Here is a 16,517-nt window from a genome sequence, read left to right as displayed (position 1 = left end):
CGCTATCATGTCTATGAGCTTCATGACATCCTTCTAGCGGGCCGGCTGCATCATGTTCCTAATGGCATCCACTTTGATAGGGTTGGCTTCGATGCCACGTAGGCTGACCATGAAGCCTAGGAGCTTTCCGGACGGGACACCGAAGACACATTTGCCCAGGTTGAGTTTCCATCGATAGGCCCAAAGGCTGTCAAAGGTTTGGGCAAGGTCAGCGATGAAGTTCTCTTCGTCTTTGGTCTTGAAGACTATGTTGTCGACGTAGGCCACTACGTTTTTGCCGAGTTGTTTCTTGAGGCAATCCTAGATTACCTTCTGGTAGGTGGCGCCAGCATTTTTTAATCCAAAGGTCATGGTGTTGTAGTAGTAGATGTCATAGGGCGTTATGAATGCGGTCCTATCTTGGTTGGCGGGGTTGAGGGCGATCTGGTGATAGCCCGAGTAGCAATCAAGGAAGCACAGCATGGTGCAGCCGACCGTGGGGTCCACGACATGGTCGATGCGAGGAAGAGGGAAGCAGTGTTTAGGGTAGTGCCTGTTGAGATCGGTGTAGTCGATACACATTCTCCATTCACCGGTTTTCTTCTTTACAAAGACTAGATTTGCTAACTAGTGGGGTGCTTACATTCACGAATGAAACCGGCAGCTAACAGCTTATTTATTTCTACCCTAATGGCCTCCTTGTGATCTTGAGCAAAACAGCGAAGCTTCTGCTTAACCGGCCTTGTTGTCTTGCTCAGCTCCAAGGAGTGCTCAGCCAACTCCCGTGAGACACCAGGCATATCGGATGGTTTCCATGCGAATATGTCTAAATTGTCCCGGAGGAAGCTGGTGAGCGCGTGTTCCTATCTGGGGGTGAGGCCGGCCCCGATGAGGGCCATCTTGGAGGGGCCTTCCAGGCTGAGGCTGATCTTCTTGACTTGTGGGTTAGGCTACATCACCATGGGCATCGCGTCTGCCTCTAGGAATGTCAGCTGACTCTAGTCCACCTTCTTGGACTCGATGAACATCATGGTGGCGTTGGCCAAGTATCGTAGTTGTAGAATGTTTCCGTGTCGTAGCTATAGGATGTTTCAACATCCCCGAAGATGGAGAGGATGCCATTTGGAGCCGGCATCTTGAGGACAAGGTAGGCATGGTTGGGAATCACCATGAACCTTGCCAGCATTGGCCTGCTAAAGATGGCATGGTAGGAGGTCTTGAAGTTGGCAACCTTGAAGGTGAGGTGCTCAGTGCAGTAGTTGTCAGGGGTGCCGAACGTGACCGGCAGGACGACTCGCCCAATAGGATAGGATCCTTTGCTGGGTACTATGCTGTAGAAAGGGTCTTCATGCGGGAGGAGCCGCTCAAAGTTGATGTCCATGCACTTCAGGGTATTGGTGAAGATGAAGTTGGAGTCGTTGCCGCCATCGATCGGCACCTTGGAGAGGAGGACTCTATCTATGGTGGGGCACACCACCAGCGGGTAAAGACCCAAGATTTGGGATGTGCACCCTGTGATCTTCCCTGGAGAAGGTTATGGGTATCTTCGACCAGCACAGATACTGGACTGGTGTGACGGAAATGAAGTGCATTTCCCGCCTTTGCAATTGGTGCTTGCGATTGCTGCAGAAAGCCTTAGGGCTGCTGATGATGATGTTCACCTCCTGCTCGATGCGCTGGAACTCGCCATTGTTGTTGCTGGCGCCCAGGTTGTTGTTGGGGTTACGCTGGTCATGGTGCTCTTCTCTGCATTGGTCATCACGGTCGTCACGGCGACGGTTGTCACGTCGGTTATCTTCCTTGCGGTAGTCACTCTGATGAGGCCGCTTGTATTCCACTGGGGCACCGAGCTCTTTCTTGAGGATCGTGTAGTCCCGAAGATTGTGGCGTGCGTCCTTGTGGAAGGGGCACAGAGCGTTCATCGTATCATCAAATTCCTCCTGGAGGAAGGTTGTTTGCCTCGCAGGGTTGGCTTCAGTAGCGAGGACCTCAGGGGTCCTCTTCTGAGGTTGGGAGAGCTCCGGCCTGGGCTGGGGCTGGTGGCCTTGATGGGTCGGCAGTTCATCATCATCGTTGTAGCGATTCTTGCCATCCTAGAATTGGACGTGCTCGGCCTTATCTGTGTCGGTGTGAAGGTTGATGATCTGCATCATGTGTCCGACCATATTGGGAGTGGCCTGGAACATGGTGCAGAACATTGAGCGGTTCTTGAGGCCGGTGCGGAAGTACCAGATGACGTTGCGGTCTTCAACGCCAGCAAGCGTATTGCGATTGTCGAAGAAGCGGTTAACGTACACGCGGAGAGTTTCGTTCTTCCGCTGGCTTACTTGGCTGAGGTTTTTCGTGTTTCCAGGTTGAGTGTATGTAGCCTAATAGTTCTGGGTGAAGGCTCTGGCGAGCTATGCCCATGTGTCGGTGCAGCCTCGCGAGAGGTTTTCGAGCCATATGAGAGCTGTGCTTCCCATCACCACCGGAAAGTAAGCGGCCATCTGGTCGTAGGTGCCGTGCGCAGCCTTGACCGCGGTGCAATATGTCTTCAACCAAATCTTCGGGTTGGAGCGACTATCGTACTTCTCGTTGATGGCTGGCTTGAAGGTGGGTGGCCACTGGACAACCCTAAGACAGGGGTGAACGCGGTGAACCCGTCGATGTCCATGTCGTTGTCTTCCATGAGGCAATAGTGTACCGTCGAGGCCCTGGAGCGTGCACCATTGTCATGCTGGGGTGGATTGTAGGCATCGCCAGGGGTGCCGTAGCGACGGTCGTAATCATCACGGCGGCGTAGCTCCTCCTCCCGACGGTTGTGGGCCTCCTCCTCCATGACGCGGTTTGGCTAGTTGCCGACCCCTGGAGCACCAAAGTCGCGATCATACTGGGCACGCTGGTGGAGCTCCACCTCATCCCGCTCTTGGTGACGGTTGTTGAGTTCGCCATAGAGGTCGCGCTGGTCGCAGAGATGGTCGCGGAGATCGCGATCAGGTCGACGACCAGGCCGATCGTGGCATTCGCCATCTCCTCATTCGTCACGACGACGATTGTCATGGTGATGGTTGTCTAGTCGGTGATCGTCGTCGTTGGGATGGTGGTCATTTCTTTGGGACTGGTCCACCTCCTCCTCTTAAATGGGTTCCAGCCGACCTCCCCTACGGTGGTTGTGATTGGTTCGGCTACGATCGGATCTACTCTGAGTAGATCGGATTCGGGAGTGCCGGGTAGATGTAGATCTGGGTGAGACGATCAGCTTCATGAGCGCGTTGGGACCTAGGCCTTTTTCTTGATCTAGGCGTTAGCAACATGGAGACGCACCCAGAACCTCTGCAGTTGCTCTGAATCCGGAAAGTTTTCTAGACTGGCAAAGACAACCCCCAGGTTGGCTTGGGGTGTAGCGAAAACGTCGTGGTCGGCTTGTTCTAAGTCGGCCTGTAGATTACAAGCACGCAGGGGGTTAGGGCACCTCTGCCGACCTCCTGCGTCGTCCTGGCCACCATTGTTGCCGTTGTTTGGTGCCGACGGGACGGGCGGTGCGCCGGCCACTGCGGGGGTGGCAGGCGGCTGACGAACTTGCTCGGCTCGTTCCTGTTGGCGGTGCCTGCCGTGGTCTCACCCCTCGTCGTGCCTTTCCTCCTAGGAGGAAGTTTTGCCATCACGAGGAGGTTCATCGGCGGAGATAGTGAATACTTCCTGATCTAGTGACGTAGAGGTTTCATCGTCACCCTGACTGTAAGGGTTTGGAGTTAGGGCAAAGCGAGGGACCTGGAACTTGCCGTAGTCCAGAAACTAGGTGGGTTTAGGTGGGTCGTCAGATTGGATCTGGAAAGACTGCACGAGTTTTTCAGAAAACAGGGCAGCCGAATTCTTGATGCCAAAAGGGGCGCAGGAAGAGCCCTGTGCCGACCTTCGGGGCGTGGTGCTGCCTCGGAGAGGTTGATGCACTCAGCAATGGTATTGCTAATGTGATCTAGCCCCACGATTAGATCAGAGGGTGTGGGTAGGCGGGTTGCCGCGAGGTTGCGCGGGATCCTCTCCGAGAGAAAGAGAGATAGAGAGAGATCGCTGACCTGCTGGCAAGCGGCGTGATGATTCTAGGGTGAAGACCTTGCTCCGTTGATGCAGGTCCAACGGATGCTGAGCTGGTGGCGGATACCGAGTCGGTGATGGAGGTGTTGGAGTCGGAGTCCACCGGTATGCTTTCAAAGCGGAGCTAGATCGGATTGGTGAGGAAGTCCTTCATGCTCTCGGGGAAGATGACGCCGGGGCGGGATGCCATCGAGCTCGCTGGGGAGGATCTCACAATCACCCCTACCTGGTGCACCAACTGTTGGATTTAGGGTGTGTTTGGTTTTGGAACCATGCGGGTTGGGTCAGAGCCGACCCAGTTTTCTGGGTTGGGTTCGACCTAGCTCTTGTTTGGTTGCAGGGATGAGTTGGACCCAGTTTTTTGTTTGATTGGGGGGATAAAGTGGGTTGGAGTAGTTCCATCTCTTGTTTGGTTGGAGAATGCGAGTTGGACAGTGAATATGCTCACCTATCTGGTGAGATTACCACATACATAACTGCCACACCAATTCATCAACAATATCACATTCTAGCACTGTTATTTACTGTAAAAAATTATTGACTACTGTTTAATTTAGAAAATAATACAGAATCATCAACTTCTTAACTTCTTAACCGATCTACAGAATATATCAAAATAGGCTATTGAAATCCAAGCTTTTCTCCAGACTTTCATGTTTGTAGCAATTGTGTCATCTTTGTAAAAATAGGATTTGATGCTCCTTTTCTTTCTAGTTATAAACACATAGGATATAAATCATCCTAAAAGAACAGAACATTCACTAGGAGGGATGGGAATAACACCATGCAGTTGCCGAGTAGAAAATCACGTGCCAAGGCAATTAACCAATTGAACAGAGGCAGCAAGCAGGCACACCAATTCATCAATCTTGAGCAACATTAATCAAGTTCAAGCCTTACTTACATCTAGCAAGTTCAAGGCAATACAACAAGTTACACCAAATTCAAGCCTTACACACTAATATAAGTTCAAGACTTACACACTAATATAAGATTCAAGTTATAACAAAAGAAACATCCCACTCATCAAAATCAACCTTACATTCCAGGGAACTTCTCAGCGATGAACATTGTGATCCAATTTAACTTGTGCTCGAATGGCAGATTATAGAAAGCTTTGCCAATGTGAGGATTGGCCACCAAATGAGCATAGTAGAAAGATATGTGTGCTGAAGTAAAACCAGGAAGTTGGTTCAAGATGTCAAATAGGTCAGCTGGCAGCTCATTATCAGGTTTAGCAACCAATTTTATGGCAGCGGCAAGGTTCTCACCTACACTTTTGAAAGCGGCAACCAGCCCATCCTCCTCCATTTCAGCTACCTTGGCCTTCTTACTTGGTCTACTAGCACAAGATGTTACCCCTTGATTGGTAGGCCCATCACTTAGACCATGACCAGTAACCTCATCCCCCTCTTCCTGACTTTCACCCTCATCCTCCTCTCTACCTAGAGGTGCACTTGTGTCTTTTGCAAAGTTTCCAGTAGCCATGCTATTACCAAATATTGCATCCATCTCTCTATAGTGCAAGAGGGGCTTGTTCAAGAACTCAGCATCAGACTTGTGATCCTAGATATGGAGGACAAATAAGTTAATATAATTTAACACTGGTCAATCAATCAAGAACTAAGCAAAGATAGTAAGTTTACATGGACATGACCGTTGTAGTGCTCCTCATCTAGTGTAATCATGTAGTTTTCTTCATCAAAGAGGGCAGCACTCAACTTCTTCAATCTATTTATCTTTGCATACCTTTTCTGCCATGTTTTCAAATGATTCTTGACTTGCTCACTAGTGATCCTTGTGTTGAACTTCTCATTGATAGCCCTAGCACAACCATTGAAAAGGTGTTTCTTAAAGCCCTTTGATGTCTTCAAACCAGTAGCCACCAAGTCATTGAGGTGAGAGAGCATTAAAGCAGACATTGCTGATGTCCATGTAGCATGCCCACTAGTTCCCCCACGCCCTTCACCTACTTCCTCCATTGTTCTGCCAGACAAAAACACAATCAGTAATAGTACTAGTACAGAATTAGCACCAAAATATAGTCAAAATATAGATTATCACCAATACAAAATCAGCACCAAAATATAGCTAAAATATAGATTATCACCAATACAAAATCAGCACCAATACATAGCCAAAATATAGATTACACCAATATAGAATCAGTACCAATACGTAGACAAAATGTACATTATCACCACAAATTACATAAAATTCAGCAAGCAACATGTTCGTAAAAATATTATTCAACATCAAACATGTCCTTACAAATAGCAATACATCAGCCAAGATGTTATACAACTGAAAAAAAATTTATTTTTGAAACAAATATTAGTTAACATTATTGTTTTGATGGTCTGCCCACATCTGATCTGCTAGCTGTTGCCTGAAATTAACCATAGCAGCATGCTCATTTTCTTGGCCAGTGCGTGTGGAAGCATGGTTGTAGCTTGGCCAATTAGTATCCTCTGCAAAGAACTCATCACGCCCATCTTGTATGACCCAATTGTGAATAATGCAGCAAGCACAAATAATATCTACTTGTGTTGGAAAAGGGAAGAATGGAGTAGCATCATCAAGAATTTTGAATCTCCTCTTTAGTGCCCCAAATGCCCGCTCTATAGTGACACGTACTGATGAGTGTCTAAGGTTGAACAATTCCTTCTCATTTTGAACTGGATTACTTCCCCATTCATTTAAGTGGTACCGAACACCACGAAAGGGGGGCAAAAATCCTGGTTTGGCTCCATATCCAGCATCGACTAGGTAGAATTTGCCTATCATTTGATAGATAGATTGGTTATAATACTATAAACTGATATTTGTATGTAAAAGTTGAGAGTTTACTACTCTATTACCTTGTGGAACACGAAGGCCATTCTCACGTTCTAAAGCATCACGTAAAATTAGAGCATCATGTGCAGCCCCTTCCCAACCAGCCAACACATAGGTGAATCGTAGATCAAAATCTACAGCTGCCATTACATTTTGTGTACAAACGGATTTCCTACCATGAAAGGCATGCTCAATGTTCTTAGGAACAGATGCTCTTACATGAGTACCATCAATAGCTCCAATACAATCCTAATTTTTTCAAAAAGTAATAATTAGGGACCATATGAGGTAAGATTAATACAAAACTCAAAACAAAAGAGGGATAAGCCTCACACCTTAAAGTAAGGATCCCATCTGTTGTTTCCTGCAATTTTGCTTGGAGTGTCCAAAGACGGGGGCCTAATTAGTTCCCCTCGCAGCTCCCCAATAGCATGGAGTACTTTGTTGAAATAGCGGCTAACTGTTTCTCCCGATCTATCAAAATTAGTTCCTACTAACCTATTCGTAAGGTTATGCCCCACTGTATTTAGAAACATACCCACTTGTTGCTCAACACACAAGTTACATGTATCTTGAAGCAACCCACGCTCTCTAAAAAGATTGCAAAACCGAAAGAACTTGCCTCTATTAAATCTTAACATGTTCAAGCAAGTTGTGTCATCCTTCCAAATTTTGTTATTTAGATAATCTACTCTCATCCTATCTCTTGCCTCCATAGGTCCATAGGTAATACCAACTCTTCTTGTACATCGTTTACGTTTCCTAGACTGAATAATCACCGCCATCATTGACAACAGCATGTATGCAGCAGCAGCACAACTTACAATCTTGGTCCTCTTATCCATCTACAATACAAGAATGAAAAAAACACCTATTCTTAGAGACCATTGAACCAGGATGTCCTGCTACTGGATTATTTGTTCAATTTAACTCCCACAATACTATCAACCAGGAGCATCCGAAGCCAATACAGTTCAAATATCAACCAAGTCAAGCATGGTGTAGACTTTCCTTACCTTGGAGAGCAAGGGACACGGCAGCGGCGGATGGCAGGGGTGGCACTTGGCAGGGGAGGTGGAGCTTTGCAGGGGCGATGCTTGGCAGGGGCGGCGGCAGATGGCAGGGGTGGCACTTGGTAGGGGCGGCGGCAGATGGCAGGGGCGGCACTTGGCAGGGGCGGCGGCAGATGGCAGGGGCGGCACTTGGCAGGGGCGGCGGCAGATGGCAGGGGCGGCGGCAGCGGTCAGGGGCGGCGGCAGATGGCAGGAGCGGTGGCAGCGGTCAGGGGCGGCGGATGGCAGGGGCGGCACTGGATGTCAGGGATGGCGGAGGGCAAGGGAGGCGGCGGATGGCAGAGGCGGCGACGGATGTTAGGGGTGGCGGATGGCAGGGGGGCCGCGGATGTCAGGGGCGGCGGAGGTCAGGAGCGGCGGAGGGTAGGGGTAGCGGAGGATGTCAGGGATGGCGGAATGTAGGGGAGGCGGCGAAGGAGGAGGTGAGATCCAGCTGGTGGAAGGTCCGGCGGCGGCGAGATCCAGCCGGTGGAAGGTCCGGCCAGTAGAGATGGCAGGGGAGAAGGTGCGGCCGGGAGATGGTGCGCCGGGAGAGGGACGGCGGATGGGGGGAAGGAGGCGGCGGCGGAGGCGAGATCCAGCCGGTGGAAGGTCCGGCGGCGGCGAGATCCAACCGGTGGAAGGTTCGGCCGGGAGAGATGGCAGGAGAGAAGGTGCGGCCAGGAGATGGTGCGACGAGAGAGGGGTGGCGGATGGGGGGAAGGGGGCGGCGGCGGATGGCACGGGCAGCGGCGGATGGCACAGGCGGCGGTGGCGATGGCAAGGCAGGCGGCGCTGCGCCGGGCGTCGGGGGGTGAGAGAGGTGAGGATAGGGTTGGAGCAGTGACTGCTGCCCCCAGCTGGATTCACGGGACGCGCGAGGGAGAACTGGGTCAGAGCGGTCCGTCCATTTTGGAGGAATCCGCTTGACCCGAATCAAGTGGGAATATTCCCATCTGGGTCGAACCCGTTCCCCATCGTTTTTCAACCAAACGCGGGATGAAGGGGGTCGAACCCGTTCCAACCCAGTTCAACCCGGTAACCAAACACACCCTTAGTGATTGGCAGTCTACCAGGGGGTTACCCAGGTGATAGATTTGTAGGCGGGGGAGATCGTAAGATGTAACACCCTGTTCTCCAAAGCCGCACTACCCAGCCCTTCCGAGGGGTGAGCACACATACACATAGCACCCTGCTTACACTTTCATTCTCGCTTCATGTACAATGGTTAACCCGAAGTTGCTATGGCTAGTGTACAAAGGCTTATAAGTTGGCTCCACCCTTACTCAACTAGCAATGTGGTACTAAACATGCGCACCTGTGCTCATGGGCCACTACTGGGCCATCCAAATTTGGGCCGGATGTCACATACACCCCCCTTAAAGAACTCGACGTCCTCGTCGGTCCAAGTCACTCACACATAGACAAATATCCAGGAACGTTCCCTCTTAGCGCACGACCGTACATCCAGCGCCGACGCCATATGTCATGCCGTGTGTCCCATCCAAAGCCCACACACGTCGTGCGCCATATGCCCGCACATTGACCCGTACGCGCAACCGCGAGGGTCGGCTCTAATACCATTTGTAACACCCCATCCTCCAAAGCCGGACTACCCAGCCCTTCCGAGGGGCGGGCACACGTACACATAGCACTCTTCTTACGCTTTCATCCTCGCTTCGTGTAAAAGGCTTAACCCGAAGTTGCTATGGCTAGTGGACAAAGGCTTATAAGTTGGTTCCACCTTTGCTCAATTAGCAATGTGGTACTAAACATGCGCACCTGCGCTCATGGGCCACTACTGGGCCAACCAAATTTGGGCTGGATATCACATACACCCCCCTCAAAGAACCCGACATCCTCGTCGGTCCAAGTCACCCACACATGGGCAACTGTATAGGAACGTTCCCTCTTAGCACATGACCGTATGTCCTCTACCGGCGCCATATACCATACCGTGTGTCCCATCCAAAGCCCACATGTGTCATGCGCCATATGCCCGCACATTGACCCGTACGCACAACCGCGAGGGTCAGCTTTGATACCATTTGTAACACCCCATCCTCCGAAGCCGTACTGCCCAGCCCTTCCGAGGGGCGGGCACACGTACACATAGCACTCTGCTTACACTTTTATCCTCACTTTGTGTAAAAGGGTTAATCCGAACGTGCTATTGCTAGTGGACAAAGGCTTATAAGTTGGCTCCACCCTTGCTCAACTAGCAATGTGGTACTAAACATGCGCACCTACGCTCATGCGCCAGTACTGGGCCATCCAAATTTGGGTCGGATGTCACATAAGACCAAGAACTCGAATGGTAATACAGGGACGCAAGGTTAAGATAGGTTTGGGTCTCCGGAGAGAAATACCCTACGTCCTGTGTTCTGGTGGATTGTATTGTTGATCGCAGGTGCAAAGAGTTAACGTGCCCTCGGGGGACGCCCCTGGCCACCTTATGTAGGCTGACGACCTAGGGTTACAATTAGATATGATCTAATCCTAGTCGGTTGTTACATGGAAAGCAATGTGAGTCCGTTTACAACAAATGTCCCGTGATATCTGGGCAGAATCCGTTCACCCGACCTCCGGACTAGTGCTCCACGTATCTACATGCCTTGGCCCGCACGGCGTGGTCGAGCGGGCCCACTTGTCAGGGCCGACTAGTATCCTTGTTGGTGGGGACCCATGGTACCCTTATCCCTCACTAAGCTTCTTAGCCAACTTGTTGGCCAGTAGCTTTGTAATAAGTTTAACAATAATGCTATGTATGAGGCTAATTAATCGACCGATAATCCTTGACCATGGTAGCATCTTCCTTTTTTGGTATAAGTGTCGATAATCCTTTGATTTGCTTACAACATTAAAAGAGGTACTTTGAGGTCATTTACTTTCTACGAAAATATGTTGCTCACTAGATATTGAAAAAGACACTACAGAGATAGTAGATGTAGATTTCTATTGGTACCATAATACTACCTTTTGCTAGCGATGGTGAAAGATAGTCGGCTAGGTATCCAACCAAAAGAACAGCCATGGTTTCAACCACTGCTAGAATAGAGGGTAGAAGGTACCAGATCTTGTCACATAAATAGAAGTAAGATTTCGAAGAAGTTGCACTTCTTAGCATTGAATAATACCACCAGATGTTTAGCATGTGTTTGGTTTGGGAACATGTGAATTAAAATGGATTTGTCCCTAAATTTTGGGATGGGATGAATCCATCTCATGTTTGGTTGAGAGGGATGGATCCATTCAAGTTATTTATTTGGTTGGAGGGGTTGAGGTGGGTGCCATTTTTACACCGTTAGCAACAGTCATCTATGGGTCCCATCTGCCATCCTTTTTTTGTGTGCACCTCATATTCTTCCTCGAGATTGAGTTGCACGGATACCTCACAGCTAAGGCCTCCACACAGCCGCCACTCTTACCCCGACACCACACTGCACTACCGACCGCTCGACCCTGCCCAGGCCATCATGATCCCTGGCCCACCTCGCGTCTTACCGCCACTTACCCTTGCCCCTACCATGCGACACTGGCAGTCCATCCCTACCCCTACCCCGCGTCATTGGCCACCCGTGCCTACCCTGCATCGCGTTGCCACCCACCCTTGCCCCACTAAGTGTCTCCACTGGGCCACGCCGGACACTGAAGACTTCCCTCTTGCTGAGAAGGAGGTCTGCAGATCCTGTGCTCGCACCTTTGCTCTGTGAAGCTCGGTAGCTCTAGTTTCTACTCACCTCCTGATGTGATTGCCTCCAAGCAGTATAGATGGACTCGAGACGACATCAAAGGGGGTTGACCTGTTCGCTCGTTTCAAGGGAATGAGATGGAACATGCATCTCAACAGCATATTCCCTTGTAGATTTATCCCAACCCACATGAACCTCCATCAAAACACTTATGAAAGGGCCAGCAAAAACTAAAACACAAACACCTTGAACCTGCCAAACCCCAAACCAAACCTCATTTGGTTATCGTCGCCATCAGCGTGATGGAGAACTCAAAAGACCTTGCTACAAAGCGAACTTGTCATCACCACCTCACTAATCTGGCAATCTCGCTATAGGAAAACCAAAGCCACAATACATCTTCACTTTCACCGAAGATGAGAAGGCACCACGCCAAAACACCAACACCAAAAAAACTCAACATGAAGAACCTCTCAACTCAAGATGGATGGAGAAAATGGTAAACTGATCAATGGTGGTATTTGTCTAACGTGATCTTGTAACGAATATGTCAAATTATTAAATTTTCACTAGCTTTCTTTGTTTTCTAGCTTTTTAGTATAATTTCATCCCTCTATTTACTTAAACATTATCATGGAATATGTCCCTCAGATTTTGTTTAATAGATATACATTTACTCCTCCAACCGGGAGAATTTTTGATATTTGGCATTGAATCCGCATGCCTCACGCGTTATAACCCTCAATTTACAAGCATTTCAAAAATATAACCCTCCGCCTGCGAATTCTTTCAATTTGGAGGACTTCATCCCCTTTTCTCGATTTTGCAAATTTATTTTCCTTTTCCTTTTCCAGACCAACAGAACATACAACGTTTCCCCTGACCATATCTTCTTTGCATTTAGGATCGAATCGATTAAACTGACCGACACCTCTAGTGTCATTGTCCTCCCTCCCCTCCACCTCCCTAAGCACTCCCCCCTCTGTCTCCCTCTGCTACCCCCCTCCCTCCCACCACATTCTTTGCCCTCCCCTCTGCCGCATTAGCCTCCTATGTCGCAAGGGTCCTCATCCGCACGACCGTGGCTGTACGGCATCTAGGGTTTGTTGAGGCTCGTCAGAACCACAATTGGAGCAGCGACGTGACTAGAGGTTGTGCCTCCACCGATGGTTGATGAGGTGACTGGTTTGCCATTGATAATGTGCTCGAACTGCAAGCATTTGAGGCTCACCGCATTCACCTGCAAGTGGACTAAAAATCGGGGCAAGAGATTTTTCAAGTGCCCAAAGAATGATGATTGGGTGAGTGGTTCCTTCAAATTTGTGTTCATAAGTCTCGATTTCGCGCAATGTGAGTTGGATCGATTTTTACAGGTGGTGATAGATGTGGCATTATCATGGTTTAGAATCAGTATGAGCAGTACCTTGAGAGTAAGGGTTATTTGCAGCTGACCTCGATCATGGATGCCATCCCTAGAATGCTTATGGAAGAAATCGAACAAGTCAAGTTGGCATTCAATAAAATGAAGGAGGAGTTGACCATGGTGAAGATGGGAATGGATGAGATGAAGAACAAATAACTAAGAAAGAAAATTCCATGTGTTCCAGTAGTGTTTGTGGTGATATGCATAGTTTGGATTGTGTTGAAGTAGACTGCAGTTGTATTTCTTGTTATGCAATGAATTGGAGCTTCTACCAATAAAAATTGTGACCTTGTGATCTGTTCTATTAATTTGCAAAATTTTGGCAGCATGTCCCCATAACAAGTGCTTTGAGGGATGAAGCAAATTACCAAACATAAATTGGCATACATAAGCAAATTACCATACATAAATTGGCACACATAAAAAGAAGTTTGATGTTCACAGTTTCATTCACTGCATAGTCGCATGTTGCATACAAAAGAAAATTAAGTCTTCGGTTCACAAATTCAGCAAAGAGAGATTACAAAAACATCCATGACAGGTTAGGTTCATAGTTTCCTTGCAACACAACAAATTCAGTTTACAAAATAAACCATGGCAGGCACAACATTTTCATTTATTTCAGTTATTTACCTTACTTGGAGCGAGTTTCTTCTTCAGGGCCTTCTTTTTCTTTGTTGGGGGAGTACTTGGTGTAGCAGTGGTGGTCAAGGCAAGTTGGCTAAAAAGATAAAAACTTTACATTGTCAGGTTTTATAATGAATGGATGAAATCAATTTGATGAATATTTTATCTTCTTGTGATGGGCACGGAACTAGTGTTGACTAAACTTTCCTACTCAGGAACTATGGGCAATGCAAGTTGGCTAAAAAAATAAACTTTACATTGTCAAGTCACTGAAAATTAGAAGACATACATGCAATTCAATTTGATGCAATATCTTACTTCTTGTGGTAGGTCCTAGACTAGCGTTGAATGAACTTTCCTGCTGAACAACTTTTTGCCTTTTGGGTGTACTTGCGGCACCTTTGCTAGAACCAGGTGGCCTTCCTAGCGGTCCTTTTTTTGGCATTACTCTTTCTACAAGAGTTCATAATAGAGAAAGTTGGACACAACGAAATAGGAAATAAGTATGAATCAAGTAGCATAATAGCATAATGTTTTACCTCTTCTTAGTTCCATTGAGAGGGCACTTTGGTGACATTATCCTATATCCATGACCAAAGCAATTCTTACACTACACCTGCCACATGCCTTTGGTTCTAGGCTTCTTTCCCTTAGGAACTCTATTCTTCCTTTCTCTCCAAATTGCTCTCTTAGTCAAAGGTGGCAACAGTTGAACCCAATATCAACATGTGGCCACTAAGACTTGTTAGGTAATGGTTTAATGACATTTAAATATACTAGCCTAAAATGATATACTGGATAGTAAGGATGCATATAATTGCCCATTGGATTTCTTTCAATGGTTATGAGTGCCAAAGCATGTGGGCATGGTTTCCTTGAGACTTGCCACTACATGTTTTTCAGATTCACCACATGTCGAATGATCCTGTGCTTTGGAGTGATCTTTTTGACCTCTACGTCATCCTTTCCACCTTCTCTGATATTCAAGTGATCCAATTGTCTACTTAATGCATTTAGTTGGTGAACTACAATGGGTAGCATCACATGATCTTCAAGTTTTTCACCTATTTTTCTCCTTTTTGCATACAACTCCATGAATTAATCTCTAAAAGTGTCTACACAATCAGCTATAGGAAGGCCTTTAATGTCCTTCACCCACTTATCCCAAACCTCTGCAACATTGTTGGTAATATGATCACACTTTATTTCTTCTAAAAATGAGCTCCTCATCCATTTTAAATTGTGAAGCTCTATCAAAAAAGGATCCACCTTTTAACTTTCTGCATAAATCTTGTCCATATGGTACTTGTGATATTCAGGCTAGAAAGTCCTAGCTACAGCATACATTCTCCCGTATGTAGGACTTTGAAACCTCTTGACAAAATTCTTCATCAAGTGGGAAAAACAATCTCTATTCTTTGCCCAAGGATACACATCCTTCGTAGCATTTGCTATGGCGTTGGAAGCATTTGAACTTATAGCTAGGTAAGGTGGATTGCCAGTTGCCTTTTACAGCTACTGCATGAACCAAGTCCAATTGGAGGATCTTTGATCATAAATAATTGGATGCTCACCAGGAATAAGATCACCAACTAGCAACTCCACACCCTCTAGGTCCATATTAGTTCCTTCTCCTTTTTAGATGCAAGTCTTGCTTTCTCTGCTCTCTCATCCTCCATTCTTGGACCAACAAATTCATACATTGCATCTTCATCCATCACAAAGAAAACAACACCTATCTAGTCATTTGCAATTGGAGCTATTTTTATATTGTCCCAATCAATAACATGTGCAATAGCTGGCTCATTGCTTGATACTATTGTTACACTAGCATTAGCATTATCTATGACCATATTGCTCATGACTTCCGTAACAACTGATTTCAAAAGCAATTCTGCAAGTTTATTCTCCACATCAACAAATAAAAACATCTTCTTGTCATTCTATCTATTAGAGAAACAAAATGTCAAAGCCTTATCATCTACCAATCTCCTTTCCCCACCACTGCCCATGTCATATTCAGATATTACAACCTATTGGTTGCTTCCCCAATTCACCTTAGCTGCTATGTCCTTTTCTAACTCCTCCAAAGTATAACATTGAGAGCGAACTACCCGTTCATCATATTTACGTGGCACATCAACATAGCTACCATCATCGAGATTCGAGAATGGCTTTGAACTGAGACACCTGAACACACAATCTAAATGTTGCATCCGGATCTGCCCTATCGAATATCTATCCATACATCCTTCTTCCCCAATCGACCTTAGATAGAATATGAGAGGGATTAATGGACGAATGAGAAGGCTTACCTGGGAGGGACCTCAAATGGGATCATGGAGTCCGTTCATGCGGTTTCAGGCACCTGAATCCGCCGATAGCCAAAACCCTAGCGAGCGGTGGCGCTTCTATTCTAGATAGTGAGAGGGGGTGCATGAAAATGGTAGAGATGGCTCAATCCAATTGGAATAAAAGTTATCCGTTCAGTTGGTCTCGAGAACGAAAAGAAAAAAGAAATTCAGAATTTGAGAAAAGGGGACGAAATTCTCCAAATCAAAATAATTCACGAACGGAGGGTTATACTCCCTCCATCCTAAATTATAAGTCGTTTTGCTTTTTACGATTCGTAGATTTTGCTATGCACCTAAATATGTACTCACCTTCGTTCCAAATTGTAGGTTGTTTTGATTTTTATAGGTTCATAGATATTATTATGTACCTAGATATACATTATATCTATATAATAATATTTATAAACTAAAAAATTAAAATGAATTATAATTTGGAAGGGTCCAGTATTTTGAAAGGATCCTGAGTTGAGGGTTA

General features: G+C 47.0%; 2 protein-coding genes across 2 annotated transcripts; both read right to left on the bottom strand.

Annotated features, from left to right (window-relative positions):
• Window positions 1-5,094: 5,094 nt before the first annotated feature.
• LOC140221291 (uncharacterized) lies at window positions 5,095-6,115 on the bottom strand. Its single transcript, XM_072290708.1, has 2 exons — window positions 5,703-6,115; window positions 5,095-5,622 (listed from the first exon to the last, which is right to left on the bottom strand). The coding sequence occupies exons 1-2, from the start codon at window positions 6,036-6,038 to the stop codon at window positions 5,095-5,097; spliced, it is 864 nt and encodes a 287-aa protein (XP_072146809.1). The 5' UTR covers window positions 6,039-6,115.
• A 275-nt stretch (window positions 6,116-6,390) lies between these two features.
• On the bottom strand, window positions 6,391-7,739 carry LOC140221317 (protein ALP1-like). Its single transcript, XM_072290792.1, has 3 exons — window positions 7,230-7,739; window positions 6,918-7,143; window positions 6,391-6,836 (listed from the first exon to the last, which is right to left on the bottom strand). The coding sequence occupies exons 1-3, from the start codon at window positions 7,737-7,739 to the stop codon at window positions 6,391-6,393; spliced, it is 1,182 nt and encodes a 393-aa protein (XP_072146893.1).
• Between the last annotated feature and the right edge of the window lie 8,778 nt (window positions 7,740-16,517).

The sequence above is a fragment of the Setaria viridis genome, chromosome 1 (genome assembly GCF_005286985.2).
Source record: "Setaria viridis chromosome 1, Setaria_viridis_v4.0, whole genome shotgun sequence".
NCBI lineage: Eukaryota > Viridiplantae > Streptophyta > Magnoliopsida > Poales > Poaceae > Setaria > Setaria viridis.
The sequence above is the reverse complement of the archived record's forward strand: the minus strand, read 5'-3'. Positions and strand labels throughout refer to the sequence as shown.

What these genes read in the sequence shown, in the direction of transcription:
- LOC140221317 (XM_072290792.1), bottom strand. Translation starts at nt 7,739, where the DNA reads ATGGATAAGAGGACCAAGATTGTAAGTTGTGCTGCTGCTGCATACATG. An exon ending in GATGGGATCCTTACTTTAAG is followed by an intron (nt 7,144 to 7,229) that starts GTGTGAGGCTTA and finishes TGAAAAAATTAG; the next exon opens with GATTGTATTGGAGCTATTGA. An exon ending in TGGCCTTCGTGTTCCACAAG is followed by an intron (nt 6,837 to 6,917) that starts GTAATAGAGTAG and finishes ATCAAATGATAG; the next exon opens with GCAAATTCTACCTAGTCGAT.
- LOC140221291 (XM_072290708.1), bottom strand. Translation starts at nt 6,038, where the DNA reads ATGGAGGAAGTAGGTGAAGGGCGTGGGGGAACTAGTGGGCATGCTACA. An exon ending in ACTACAACGGTCATGTCCAT is followed by an intron (nt 5,623 to 5,702) that starts GTAAACTTACTA and finishes CTCCATATCTAG; the next exon opens with GATCACAAGTCTGATGCTGA.